Source organism: Theropithecus gelada, unplaced genomic scaffold (assembly GCF_003255815.1).
Source record: "Theropithecus gelada isolate Dixy unplaced genomic scaffold, Tgel_1.0 HiC_scaffold_16221, whole genome shotgun sequence".
Classification (NCBI taxonomy): Eukaryota; Metazoa; Chordata; class Mammalia; order Primates; family Cercopithecidae; genus Theropithecus; species Theropithecus gelada.
Genome location: NW_020258015.1, coordinates 19,013 through 32,547, shown reverse-complemented (window position 1 = coordinate 32,547; position 13,535 = coordinate 19,013). Strand labels below are relative to the sequence as shown.

Genomic DNA, 13,535 nt, shown 5'->3' with positions numbered 1-13,535 from the left:
ACATCCTATGGCAACCTGTTGGGAGGAGTGTTCAGTGGCCTCTGGAAGCCCTGGTTGTCACAGTTGGTGACAGTATCTGGGGGCCTTGGAAATGTGTCAGTTACTGCAGGTAAAGAATCTTCACTGAGCAGAGGCCCAGGCTACAACTGTCCTTGGCAAGAATCTTCTTTGATCCTGAGGTTGGGATGAGAGAGACACTGACATTTGTCACCATATTCCATAACCATGCGTCCAGAGGATTGATCATGCATTAGAGGAAAATATCCCCAAACTCAGTGATGTATCTCTGCCTGTCTTTAGCCCCAGCAGATGACTCAGGAGCCCAGGAGATTCTGGAAAACTTAGTTGGGGTCAGAACCCTAGAGCCATAAGAGTGGTCCACTGCTACAACCTTGCCCATGTTCACCAGGGATTTCCAGTCCCCACCAGTGTCCCTGGAAAACTTAATCAAAGGCACAATGACATTGGGAGGAGTCATTCAGACAACATCAGGGAGATTACTAGTAGTGCTGTTGAGCAATAGCAGGCATGGGCCAGGGTGCATGGTTTCATCAGGATCCAGTGGGGGCCTCAGGAGTTGAAGATCAGGGACACAGCAGCAGCCAGAACCCTTGGCAAGATGTGGAAGGCCACCACTCAAAAGGACGGATTTGTCATCAAATCATTGTCAAGCTGGAGCTGAGGCCTGCGGCCTCGAGCTCTATTCCTTGTACCCGTTAAAAGGCGCCTCTTGGATACAGGCTGAACAGTTGTCTCCTTAGTCCCCAGTTCTCGAGGACAACGACCACGACCACGACCACGACCACGACCACGACCATGACCACGACCACAAGAACCCCAGCTTCCAGTGGAAGGGAGAAGAACCTGGGCTGATATCCCCAGGGTAAGTGACTGGGTGTGGGTATGATATGCAGAGCTTTGGAATGCAGATCCAGGCACAGCATCAGTGCCACAACCTTTTGGGTTGTAACAGTGCCCTGGGGACACAGGCTGTGTGGGACACCGGGCTGTGAGGTTTGGGAGAAGCCTCAGGCCCAGAGCAGCTCTTCTAAGTACTATATCATCTCTCCAGTTGCTCAGCTCTTGGCTTTTTGCAACCCTGGGCTCTGTGTGATCCACAATGGCCAAGTCTTGCCTGTGTTTCCAGAGCTCATAGCTCTCTGGTTGCAGGATGCGCACGAAGGCGTCCATGGAAAAGGTCACCCTCGCCTCCCCACAGCTACACTGTGAAGCTACTTTGCCATAATCAATCCATCGTGGAGTGGCAAAGTTGATGGCCTCTGCGCAGTTGAAGCCATGGTTGAAGCCAGCGTGGTAGCCATAGGGAAAGGTCACCATGAACTCCCCAGCCTCCTGAGTCATGCGATTGAAGGGGATCCCATTCTTTTTGAGAACTGTTGGCGAGATGAGGGCCACCTTGTGCCGCAGGAAGCCCTCACAGCCCCGAGAAGTGTCCGGGAAGAGCTCCCTGGCCAGACGTTCCAGGCGCTGACTATGTTCTGGGGGCACTGCATACCATGTTTTGGGCTCCCCAAGGTGCAGGTAGTTGATGCTGTAAAGATCCATGTCCTCCGTGTGCCAAGCGAACGTGGTCTTCCACATGCCAAAGTACAGGTAGGGTGTGTTGACACCCTCGATGACAACCCCACATTCCTGCTCCAGCAGGTCCAGAATTGTTCCCAGGTGTCGTAGGTTCCACTGTTTAGTGTTTTCTTCAAACAAGGAGCCACTAATATCAGCACCATAAATTGCTGAATTACTGGGGTGGCTCTTCCAGTATTGTCGCTCCAAATCTCTAAAATTCCGGTGTGGTGGAGTCTGATATTTTTTACTGTTTGCCAAGTGGCGATACTCCGCCACCCTCATGGCTTTCTTCTTTTTATGGTATTGAGTAAACACCCCTGCCTGTCCAGAGGTCACCTGCTGGAGGGGAGTGGCTATTAAGATGTCTCCGATATCATCATACATCTGTCTGGCTTTCCATTCCTTGGGTGGAATTACCTTGGCAAGGCCAGCTCGGTGTGCGCCTTGGGACTCCATGTAAGCAACATATTTGTTGAAATCTGTAAATTCTTCCATGGTCGGGTAAAAAGTCATGATGGTATGACTTGTGTTCTGGGGATCGGAGTGCGCAGACTTCATGGCTGCACACAAGAAGTAGCTGACTCCCAAGTTCTTAGGTGTCCTCTAGATGCCTGAGAGTGCTGGGGAGTAATTTCTTTTCTCCCCTTTGTTTTTCAAAATACTTTGGTTTATCTGTGAGGGAGTAATTCACACTTGAACTTTCAAACAAGTGAGATCTTTCTCAGGCTTTCTGACTCCCCAGGGGGACTCCACTCTAGTCAGTATATTTTTGTCCAAAGAAGTAGAGTATGTCCCAGCTCTACCTGCAGCTCCGTGAGTTTCCTCAGTTGGGGGTGTCACTGTGAGGCTTCTCCTGATTCCCAGGCTTGGGTGCACTAGTAGCAGCTAGTGTACCACTCTACCTGGGGGTCTCTTCTAGGAAGTCAAAACAATACACCTAAACAACAACAACAAAAGATACAGAATATTCATATTTTTAAAATAAGTATATGACCAGACAAAAGAAATATTCAGCTAGCATTAAGCTAAACTAAAACATATGCTATGCTAACATCAGGTATGTTAACATTGTCAGGCCTCTGAGCCCAAGCTAAGGCATCATATCCGCAGTGACCTGCACGTGTACATCCAGATGGCCCGAAGTAACTGAAGATCCACAAAAGAAGTGAAAATAGCCTTAATTGATGACATTCCACCATTGTGATTTGTTTCTGCCCCACCCTAACTGATCAATGTACTTTGTAATCTCCCCCACCTTTAAGAATTTGTAATTATTTGTAATTCTCCCCACCCTTGAGAATGTACTTTATGAGATCCTCCCTGCCCCCAAAACATTGCTCTTAACCCCACCTATCCCGAAACCTATAAGAACTAATGATAATCCCACCACCCTTTGCTGACTCTCTTTTTGGACTCAGCCCACCTGCACCCAGGTGAAATAAACAGCCTTGTTGCTCACACAAAGTCTGTTTGGCGGTCTCTTCACATGAACAGGTGAGACATTTGGTGCCGAAGACTCGGGTCAGCGGGACTCCTTCGGGAGACCAGTCACCTGTCCTCACCCTCACTTTGTGAAGAGATCCACCTATGACCTCAGGTCCTCAGACCAACCAGCCCAAGGAACATCTCACCGATTTTAAATCAGGTAAGCGGCCTCTTTTTACTCTGTTTTCCAACCTTTCTCACTATCCCCCAACCTCTTTCTCCTTTCAATCTTGGCACCACCCTTCAATCTCTCCCTTCTCTTAATTTCAATTCCTTTCATTTTCTGGTAGAGATAAAGGAGACACATTTTATCCGTGGACCCAAAACTCCGGCACCGGTCATGGACTTGGGAAGACAGCCTTCCCTTGGTGTGTAGTCATTGCCAGGATGCCTCTCTGATTATTCACCCACGTTCCATTGGTGTCTGATCTCTGCTGGGACGCCTGCCTTGGTCATTTATCCACATTCCCTTGGTGGCAAGTCAATTGTGGGGACGCCTGCTGTGGCTGCTCACCCACGTTGCAGCCCGGGGCTGCTCCCCACCCCACTTCTCCATGTCTCTACCCTTCTCTTTAAACTTGCCTCCTTCACTATGGGCAACCTTTCACCCTCCATTCCTCCTTCTTCTCCCTTAGCCTGTGTTCTCAAGAACTTAAAAGCTCTTCAACTCTCTCTTGACCTAAAATCTAAGTGTCTTATTTTCTTCTGCAACACCGCTTGGCCCCAGTACAAACTCGACAATTGTTCTAAATGGCCAGAAAACAGCACTTTTGATTTCTCCATCCTACGAGACCTAGATAATTTTTGTCAAAAAATGGGCAAATGGTGTGAGGTGCCTGACATCCAGATGTTCTTTTACACATTGGTCCCTCCCTAGTCTCTGTTCCCAATGAGACTCGTCCCAAATCTTTCTTCTTTCTCTCCTGTCTGTTCCTTCAGTCTCCACCCCAAGCTCTGAGTCCTTTGAATCTTTCTTTTCTACGGACTTATCTGACCTCTCCCCTTCTCCCCAGGCTGCTCCTTGCCAGGCCAAGCCAGGTCCCAATTCTTCCTCAGCCTCTGCTCCCCCACCCTACAATCCTAGCATCTGCCCTGCTCACACCGGGTCTGGCTTACAGTTTCATTCCGCGACTAGCCCTCCCCAACCCGCCCAGCAATTTCCTCTTTAAAAGGTGACTAGAGCTAAAGGCATGGTCAAGGTTAATGCTCCTTTTTCTTTATCCCATATCAGATAGTGTTTAGGCTCTTTTTCATCAAATATAAAAACCCAGCCCAGTTCATGGCTCATTTGGCAGCAGCCCTGAGACACTTTACAGCCCTAGACCCTAAAAGGTCAAAAGGCTGTCTTATTCTCAATACGCATTTTATTTTATTACCCAACCTGCTCCCAACATTAAATAAAGCTCCAAAAATTAAATTCCAGCCCTCAAACCCCACAACAGGACTTAATTAACCTCGCCTTCAAGGTGTACGATAATAGAGTAGAGGCAGCCAAGTAGCAATGCATTTCTCAGTTGCAATTCCTTGCCTCCATTGTGAGTCAAACCCCAGCCACATCTCCAGCACACAAGAACTCCAAATGCCTGAACCTCAGCTGCCAGGGGTTCCTCCAGAACCTCCTACCCCAGGAGCTTGCTACAAGTGCCGGAAATCTGGCCACCGGGCCAAGGAATGCCCACAGCCCAGGATTCCTCCTAAGCCGTCTGTGCGGGACCCCACTAGAAATCAGACTGTCCAACTCACCTGGCAGCCACTCCCAGAGCCCCTGGAACTCTGGCCCAAGGTTCTCTGACTGACTCCTTCCCAGATCTTCTCGGCTTAGCGACTGAAGACTGATGCTGCCTGATGGTCTCGGAAACCCCCTAGACAGATGCTTTGGGTAACTCTTACAGTGGAGGGTAAGTCCATCCCCTTCTTAACCAATACGGAGGCTACCTACTCCACATTACCTTCTTTTCAAGGGCCTGTTTCCCTTGCCTCCATAACTGTTGTGGGTATTGACGGCCAAGCTTCTAAACCTCTTAAAACTTCCCAACTCTGGTGCCAACTTGGACAACATTCTTTAATGCCCTCATTTTTTGTTATCCCTACCTGCCCAGCTCCCTTATTAGGTCGAGACATTTTAACTAAATTATCTGCTTCCCTGACTCTTCCTGGGCTACAGCCACACCTCATTGCCACCTTTTCCCCAAGTTCAAAGCCTCCTTCACATCCTCCCCTTGTGTCTCTCCACCTTAACCCACAAGTATGGGATACCTCTACTCCCTCCTTGGTGACTGATCATGCACCCCTTACCATCTCATTAAAACCTAATCACCCTTACCCCGCTCAATGCCCATATCCCATCCTACAGCACGCTTCAAAAGGATTAAAGCCTGTTATCACTCTCCTGTTACAGCATGGCCTTTTAAAGCCTATAAACTCTCCTTACAATTCCCCCATTTTACTGTCCAAAAACTGGACAAGTCTTACAGGTTAGTTCAGGATCTGCACTTTATCAGCCAAATTGTTTTGCCTATCCACCCTGTGGTGCTAAACCCATATACTCTCCTATCCTAAATACCTCTCTCCATAACCCATTATTCTGTTCTGGATCTCAAACATGCTTTCTTTACTATTCCTTTGCACCCTTCATCCCACCCTCTCTTCACTTTCACTTGGATTGACCCTGACACCCATCAGGCTCAGCAAATTACCTAGGCTGCACTGCTGCAAGGCTTCACGGGCAGCCCTCATTATTTCAGTCAAGCCCAAATTTCTTCCTCATCTGTTATCTATCTCGGCATAATTCTAATGAAAACACACGTGCTTTCCCTGCTGATTGTGTCTGGCGAATCTCCCAAACCCCAATCCCTTCTACAAAACAACAACTCCTTTCCTTCCTAGGCATGGTTAGGTATTTCCGCCTTTGGATACCTAGTTTTACCATCTTGACTAAACCATTATATAAACTCACAAAAGCAAACCTAGCTGACCCCACAGATCCTAAATCCTTTGGCCACTCCTTTCTGTTCCTTAAAAATAGCCCTAGAAGCTGCCCCCACACTAGCTCTCCCTAACTCATCCCAACCCTTTTCATTACACACAGCCAAAGTGCAGGGCTGTGTGGTCGGAGTTCTTACACAAGAGCCAGGATCGTGCCCTGTAGCCTTTCTGTCCAAACAACTTGACCTTACTGTTTTAGCCTAGCCCTCATGTCTGCGTGTGGTGGCTGCTGCCACCCTAATACTTTTAGAGGACCTCAAAATCACAAACTATGCTCAACTCACTCTCTATAGTTCTCATAACTTCCAAAATCTATTTTCTTCCTCACACCTGACACATATACTTTCTGCTCCCCGGCTCCTTCGGCTATACTCACTCTTTGTCGAGTCTCCCACAGTTACCATTGTTCCTGGCCCAGACTTCAATCTGGCCTCCCACATTATTCTGGATACCACACCTGACCCCCATGACTGTATCTCTCTGATCCACCTGGCATTCACTCTATTTCCCCATATTTCCTTCTTTCCTGTTCCTCACCCTAATCACACTTGGTTTATTGATGGACGTTCCACCAGGCCTAATCGCCACACACCAGCAAAGGCAGGCTATGCTATAGTATCTTCCACATCTATCATTGAGGCTACCATTCTGCCCCCCTCCACTAGCTCTCAGCAAGCCGAACTCATTGCCTTAACTCGAGCCCTCACTCTTGCAAAGGAATTACACGTCAATATTTCTACTGACTCTAAATATGCCTTCCATATCCTGCATCACCATGCTGTTATATGGGCTGAAAGACGTTTCCTCACTATGCAAGGGTCCTCCATCATTAATGCCTCTTTAGTAAAAACTCTTCTCAAAGCTGCTTTACTTCCAAAGGAAGCTGGAGTCATTCACCGCAAGGGCCATCAAAAGGCATCAGATCCCATCACTCAGAACAATGTTTATGCTGATAAGGTAGCTAAAAAAGCAGCTAGCATTACAACTTCTATCCCTCACGGCAGTTTTTCTGCTTCTCATCTGGCCACTCCCACCTACTCCCCCACTAAAACTTCCACCTATCAATCTCTTCCCACACAAAGCAAATGGTTCTTAGACCAAGGAAAATATCTCCTCCTTCCAGCCTCACAGGCCCATTCTATTCTGTCGTCATTTCATAACCTCTTCCATGAAGGTTACAAGCCGCTAGTCTGTCTCTTAGAACCTCTCATTTCCTTTCCATCGTGGAAATCTATCCTCAAGGAAATCACTTCTCAGTGTTCCATCTGCTATTCTCCTACTCCTCAGGGAGTGTTCAGGCCCCCTCCCTTCCCTACACATCAAGCTCCGGGATTTGCCCCCACCCAGGGCTGGCATATTGGCTTTACTCACGTGCCCTGAGTCAGGAAACTAAAATAGCTCTTGGTCTGGGTAGACACTTTCACTGGATAGGTAGAGAGGCCTTTCCCACAGGTTCTGAGAAGGCCACCGCGGTCATTTCTTCCCTTCTGTCAGACGTAATTCTTCAGTTTGGCCTTCCCACCTCTATATAGTCCAATAACGGATCGGCCTTTACTAGTCAAATTACCCAAGCAGTTTCTCAGGCTCTTGGTATTCAGTGGAAGCTTCATATCCCTTACCGACCTCGATCTTCAGGAAAGGTAAAATGAACTAATGGCCTTTTAAAGACACACCTCACGAAGCTCAGCCTCCAACTTAAAAAGGACTGGACAGTGCTTTTACCTCTTGCCCTTCTCAGAATTAGAGCCTGTCCTCGAGATGCTACAGGGTACAGTCCATTTGAACTTTCATATGGATGCACTTTCTTGCTTGGCCCCAACCTCATCCCAGACACCAGCCCTCTATGCGACTATCTCTCAGTCCTCCATCAAGCTAGACAGGAAATTCACCAGGCTGTTAATCTTCTCTTGCCTACTCCAGATTTCCAGCCATATGAAGACACCCTAGCTGGACAATCAGTTCTTGTTAAGAATCTGATCCCTCAAACTCTACAACTTCGATGGACGGGACCCTACTTAGTCATCTATAGTACCCCAACTGCCGTCCACCTGCAGGATCCTCCCCACTGGGTTCACCGTTCCAGGATAAAGCTGTGTCCATTGGACAGCCAGCCTGATCTCTCCTCTTCCTCCTGGAAGTCGCAAGTACTTTCCCCTACTTCCCTTAAACTCACTCACATTTCTGAAGAACAGTAATAACCCTTATGAGCCTAATACATCCCTTCATTATGTTAGGTCTGTTTGTCCTCACCCTACTTTTTGCAACAGGGCTTTATGAAGTCACCTCTACTACTTGGACTGAGCCCCAAAAACTAGTCATCCCTATTATCTTCTGTCTAGTCGTACTCCTATTCACCGTTCTCAACTACTCATAAATGCCCTACTCTTGTTTACACTGCCGGTTTACACTGTTTCTCCAAGCCATCACAGCTGATATCTCCTGGTGCTATGCTCAAACGGCCACTGTTAACTCCCTCTTAAAGTAAATAAATTAATTTTTGCTGGCAGGGCTATGCTGAACCTCCTTGGGCACTCTCTAATTGGATGTCCTGGGTCCTCCCAGTTCTTAGTCCTTTAATAACTGTTTTTCTCTTTCTCTTATTCAGACCTTGTGTCTTCTGTTTAGTTTCTCAATTCATACAAAACTGCATCCAGGCCATCACCAATCGTTGTATACAACAAATGCTCTTTCTAACAACCCCACAGTATCACCCCTTACCCCAAAATCTTTCTTCAGTTTAATCTCTCCCACTCTAGGTTCCCACGCCACCCCTAATCCCACTCGAAGCAGCCCTGAGAAACATTGCCCATTATCTCTCCATACCAACCCCCAAAATTTTCCCCGCCCTAACACTTTACCACTATTTTGTTTTATTTTTCTTATTAATATAAGAAGACAGGAATGTCGGGCCTCTGAGCCCAAGATAAGCCATCATGTCCCCAGCAACCTGCACATATATATCCAGATAGCCTGAAGCAACTGAAGATCCACAAAAGAAGTGAAAATAGCCTTAACTGATGACATTCCACCATTGTGATTTGTTTCTGCCCCACCCTAACTGATCAATGTACTTTGTAATCTCCCCCACCCTTCAGAAGGTTCTTTGTAATTCTTCCCACCCTTGAGAATGTACTTTGTGAGATCCTCCCTGCCCCCAAAACATTGCTCTTAACTCCACCGCCTCTCCCAAAACCTCTAAGAACTAATAATAATCCCACCACCCTTTGCTGATTCTCTTTTTGGATTCAGCCCGCCTACACCCAGGTGAAATAAACAGCCTTGTTGCTCACACAAAGCCTGTTTGGTGGTCTCTTCACACGGACACGTGAGACAAACATTAGGTCAAATCATAAAACAGAAAAAGAGCACATCAAACTAAAATGAAAAATGATCAAGTTTGAAAAGGAATAAATTGAGCAGTCCACTCAAAAAACTGGATGCATTAACATCAATAGAAACAATGAAAATAAATTCACAAGAAGAAACCATTGCAAAAGGAAACAGAACACCCATCAGGAATGATGACAAAGAATGAAAACTGAGTTTTCAAAAAAACATGATGAGAAGTAAAAAGCCATAGGCATGAAGAGAAAAGAAAGTACAAACAAAAACACATTGAGGTAAGAAACAAGCAGAATAGCTAAAAATCTGGTGGAGATATTTTACAATTTTTAACAAAATCTTAGGAACTAATGATGATAATGTTCTCAGTAGGACAGATATCCAAAAGTACTCTGACAGAGAAATAAAACAACCTACCTTTCAACAAAAACTCACAATTCCATCTGAAAATACTTCAGGACCCAAAGAAAAGGTTTCCTGTTGGTAAACTCCAAATAAAGCCCCCTGTTCCAAAGACCCTGGCTTTATACCTGGGCAACATCCTAACCCAATCAGGACCCAGCTAATGTAATCACTGGGCTGGGTCCAGATTAGGCATCCCACCCGTCCAAGCCCCTCCCTTTCATTTTGCATTTTAAACCACTCTGAAAACGAAGCTAAGTAGTTAAAAATCAAGGAATGGAAAAAGGCAACCCTGACAAATACCAAACAAAAGAAAACTAATGCAGCTATATTAATATCCAATGTAGTTGTAGATTAAAAAGGCACATTTTACAGTTATTGAATAAAAAAATTCACCAGAATAGTACAGTGATGAACTTTATGACCCTACACATAGCACTGACACATGGAAAGCCCGGACTGAGAGTTGTTGTAAAGTCAGACAGTAAAATATGCAATCGTGATGGTAGTTTTTAACGTTTTTTAACATTGTTCTTTCAGGAACCAATAGAGCAGAGTAGAAAATTAATAATGTTATAATAATAAGTACAAGCTTAAGAACTTTGAGGAACGAAAATTGCAACAATTAAAAAGCAAATGGAAAATGCTTCTCTCAGTACACAAGAAACATTTATAATAGATAAATTTACCAATACAGGGCTACAAAGTAAATATCAAATTAAAATCCCATAGAATGCATATACAGAAAACAATCTTGACCAAAATGAAATGAAATTGAAAGTCAACAATACAAAAGCTGAATCCAACCATATTTATTTGAAAATTTATATTCACATTTCTAAAATCCTATTGATCTTCAGGTTGAACTCAAGCAGTGAGTAAAAATGAAATGAAACAAAAGTATGCAAAAGAAAATGAAATATAAAAATGATCATGGATAGATAAATAAGCAAAAGGGAAAATGTATACTGAAATAGAAATGATTAATAAAACTAAAATCTGATACTTTTAAAGAAAAAATAAATAAGTGGCAGTATTGATAAAGCACTTGGTAGGCCTGGGCAAGTAATATACAGACAGAGCCTAAAGCATTTGCAATAGCGAAAAATAAAAACTTGGTAAATACACACAGTCAAAAATGGGGTTACTTTGAGGGGCACAAGGAAAACAACTTCCAATGGCCAAATCTCCAAGCTGAGCAACAAAATATATAAATTGAATTATAATCCAAGCATGAAATAAATATCTATGAGTTCATACTGATACAAATTAAAAATTAAATAAATTAACAAATAGCTGAGAAGTGGCAAAATTCTTTTTTGTAAGAATTCTAAATGAATGAGGCCAGGCACAATTAGGCTGGGCGAGGTGGCTCATGCCTGTAATCCTAGCACTTTGGGAGGCCAAGACAGGTGAATCACTTGAGGTCAGGAGTTCAAGACCAGCCTGGCCAATATGGTGAAACCACATCTCTACTAAAAATACAAAAATTAGCTGGGCGTGGTGGCACATGCCTGTAATCCCAGCTACTCAGGAGGCTGAGGCAGGGGAATCACTTGAAGAGGTTGCAGTGAGCTGAGATTGTGCCATTGTACCCAAGCCAGGGTGACAGAGCGAGACTCTGTCTCAAAAAAAAAAAAAACAACTAAATGGATTAAATTAATTAAAACATTGTCCATTTTAAAAATGTTATGACCTTACATGAACAGAATTGTGTTTTATGTATTTTCATGTATTTTTTGCTTGGCATTTCCCTCATCTATGTTGTTCTGTATAGCTGTACTTTGTCTTGTTTCCTTGCTGTAATTTATTCAATGGTATAAATGTTTCCATTGTTAATGGGTATTTGGTTCCTCTCTACTTTTGGCCTCTTACAGAAAATGTTGCTCTGAGAACGCTTGAACACAGATACTGGAGCTCACATGTACTCCCATCTATGAATGGATATCTTGGTCATAGAAGGAAGTCAGGCCTCCATATTCTCTGGGTTCAGCATCAGTGGGTTCAACCAACCAAGGATTAAATGTGTTCACAAAAGAAAAGAAACAGTGAAAAATAATAATCAGTAAAAACAACAAAAAATACAGTAAACCACTAACTGCATAGCCTGCTAACCCATGACTAAGCTTTCCAGAATTTATTAAGATGGTTCTTACTTTTCTAGCTGCCCTTGTCTTGTCTCCTAGTTGCTTTTCTCCAGTTTAAGATATAGGCAATAAAACACATAGATCATAGGTCTCCACTTCAGTGAGTTTTAAAAATTATATACACTCATGTAATCATCACATGAAAGAAGACATAGAACATTAGCACAGCCCCATAGCATTCTCTCAGGACAGGAGCTTTCCAGTCAATCCCCACTCCCCACCAGAGGCAACCACTTTCTAACTTGGATGATTACAGGGGAGTATGGCCTGATTTGGGAATGAATAGGTATGGAATCATACAATATGTATTCACTTGGATTTTGCTTCTTTTCCCATACCCAATATCTGTGAGATCATCTATCCTGTTGCACGTACCAGCAATTCATTCCTTTTCATTACTGAATTATATATATATATATATATATATACACACACACACACACACACACACACACATATATGTGTGTGTATATATATATATATTTTTTGAGACGGAGTCTCACTGTGTCTCCCAGACTGGAGTGCAGTGGCGCGATCTCGGCTCACTGCAAGCTCCGCCTCCCAGGTTCACGCCATTCTCCTGCCTCAGCCTCCCGAGTAGCTGGGACTACAGGTGCCCGCCACCATGCCTGGCTAATTTTTTTTTGTATTTTTAGTAGAGATGCGGTTTCACCATGTTAGCCAGGATGGTCTCCATCTCCTGACCTCGTGATCCACTGCCTCAGCCTCCCAAAGTGCTGGGATTACAGGCGTGAGCCACCATGCCTGGCCGATAGCTGAATAATATTTTAATAAGCAACAGTTTTTCTACTCATCTGTTCAGAGATAGATGGATTCCATTTCTTGATTCTTTTGAAGCACCAATGAGTGCTTAAGTTAATAGAAGATTGACACACAGTTCTCAGAGGAGCTATATGATGTCACATTCCCACTAGCAATGCATGTGAGAGCCCATTGCTCTGGACATGGGACTGTTCCTCTCAGAGCCACAGTGCATGGTTCCAGTAAATCCAGGCCTAAACTGGGACTGATCCATCATGCCAAAGCTAAGATGTTTGCTTCTTGTCCTCATGACTTCTGGTGTTCAAAGAAACATGTTTTCAATGGAGTCACAACAATAATGCCATATATAGGAAGCTGAGATTCCCATGTGGCTATTTCAGTCTCCTCACATCAGTGAACAACCATGCAAAGAAGCGTGATAATTTTGGCGGGGGTGATTGATCTTTATTCTCTCAAGGAAATTATGCCTTTGAAATGCAAAGAAAGCTAAAATGCAGTTGCAGGTCAGGTTTACTACAGAGCAGACTCTAAGACTTCAGCACCAAGGTCTTTCTTAAAGAGGGTCCTTGGGATCCATACCTGAGAAAGGGAGGAATGGGAAGCAGGTGTGAGCACAGGAAAATGTTGATCTGCGGGTTAGTGCCAAAGATAGGCAGCCAATCCTGCAGGGAGCCCTGGAGCTCAAATAGGCTTTGCAGGGTTGTCCTGGGTTGAGCAGAGATGGCCAAGCTTTATCCGTCAGCACCGAGAAGTCATGGGATGTCAGCCAAACTGGGAAGAGGCATGGCCTTGGGTGAGGTAGCTCTC

The 13,535-nt window shown here is 44.7% G+C and overlaps 1 protein-coding gene across 1 annotated transcript; it reads right to left on the bottom strand.

Annotated features, from left to right (window-relative positions):
• Positions 1-388: 388 nt before the first annotated feature.
• Positions 389-2,156, bottom strand: LOC112617415 (lysine-specific demethylase 4E). The gene has a single exon (XM_025374180.1). The coding sequence runs from the start codon at positions 2,140-2,142 to the stop codon at positions 637-639; it is 1,506 nt and encodes a 501-aa protein (XP_025229965.1). The 5' UTR covers positions 2,143-2,156; the 3' UTR covers positions 389-636.
• Between the last annotated feature and the right edge of the window lie 11,379 nt (positions 2,157-13,535).

Coding starts and splice junctions, on each gene's coding strand:
- LOC112617415 (XM_025374180.1), bottom strand. CDS start 2,142: ATGAAGTCTGCGCACTCCGATCCCCAGAACACAAGTCATACCATCATG.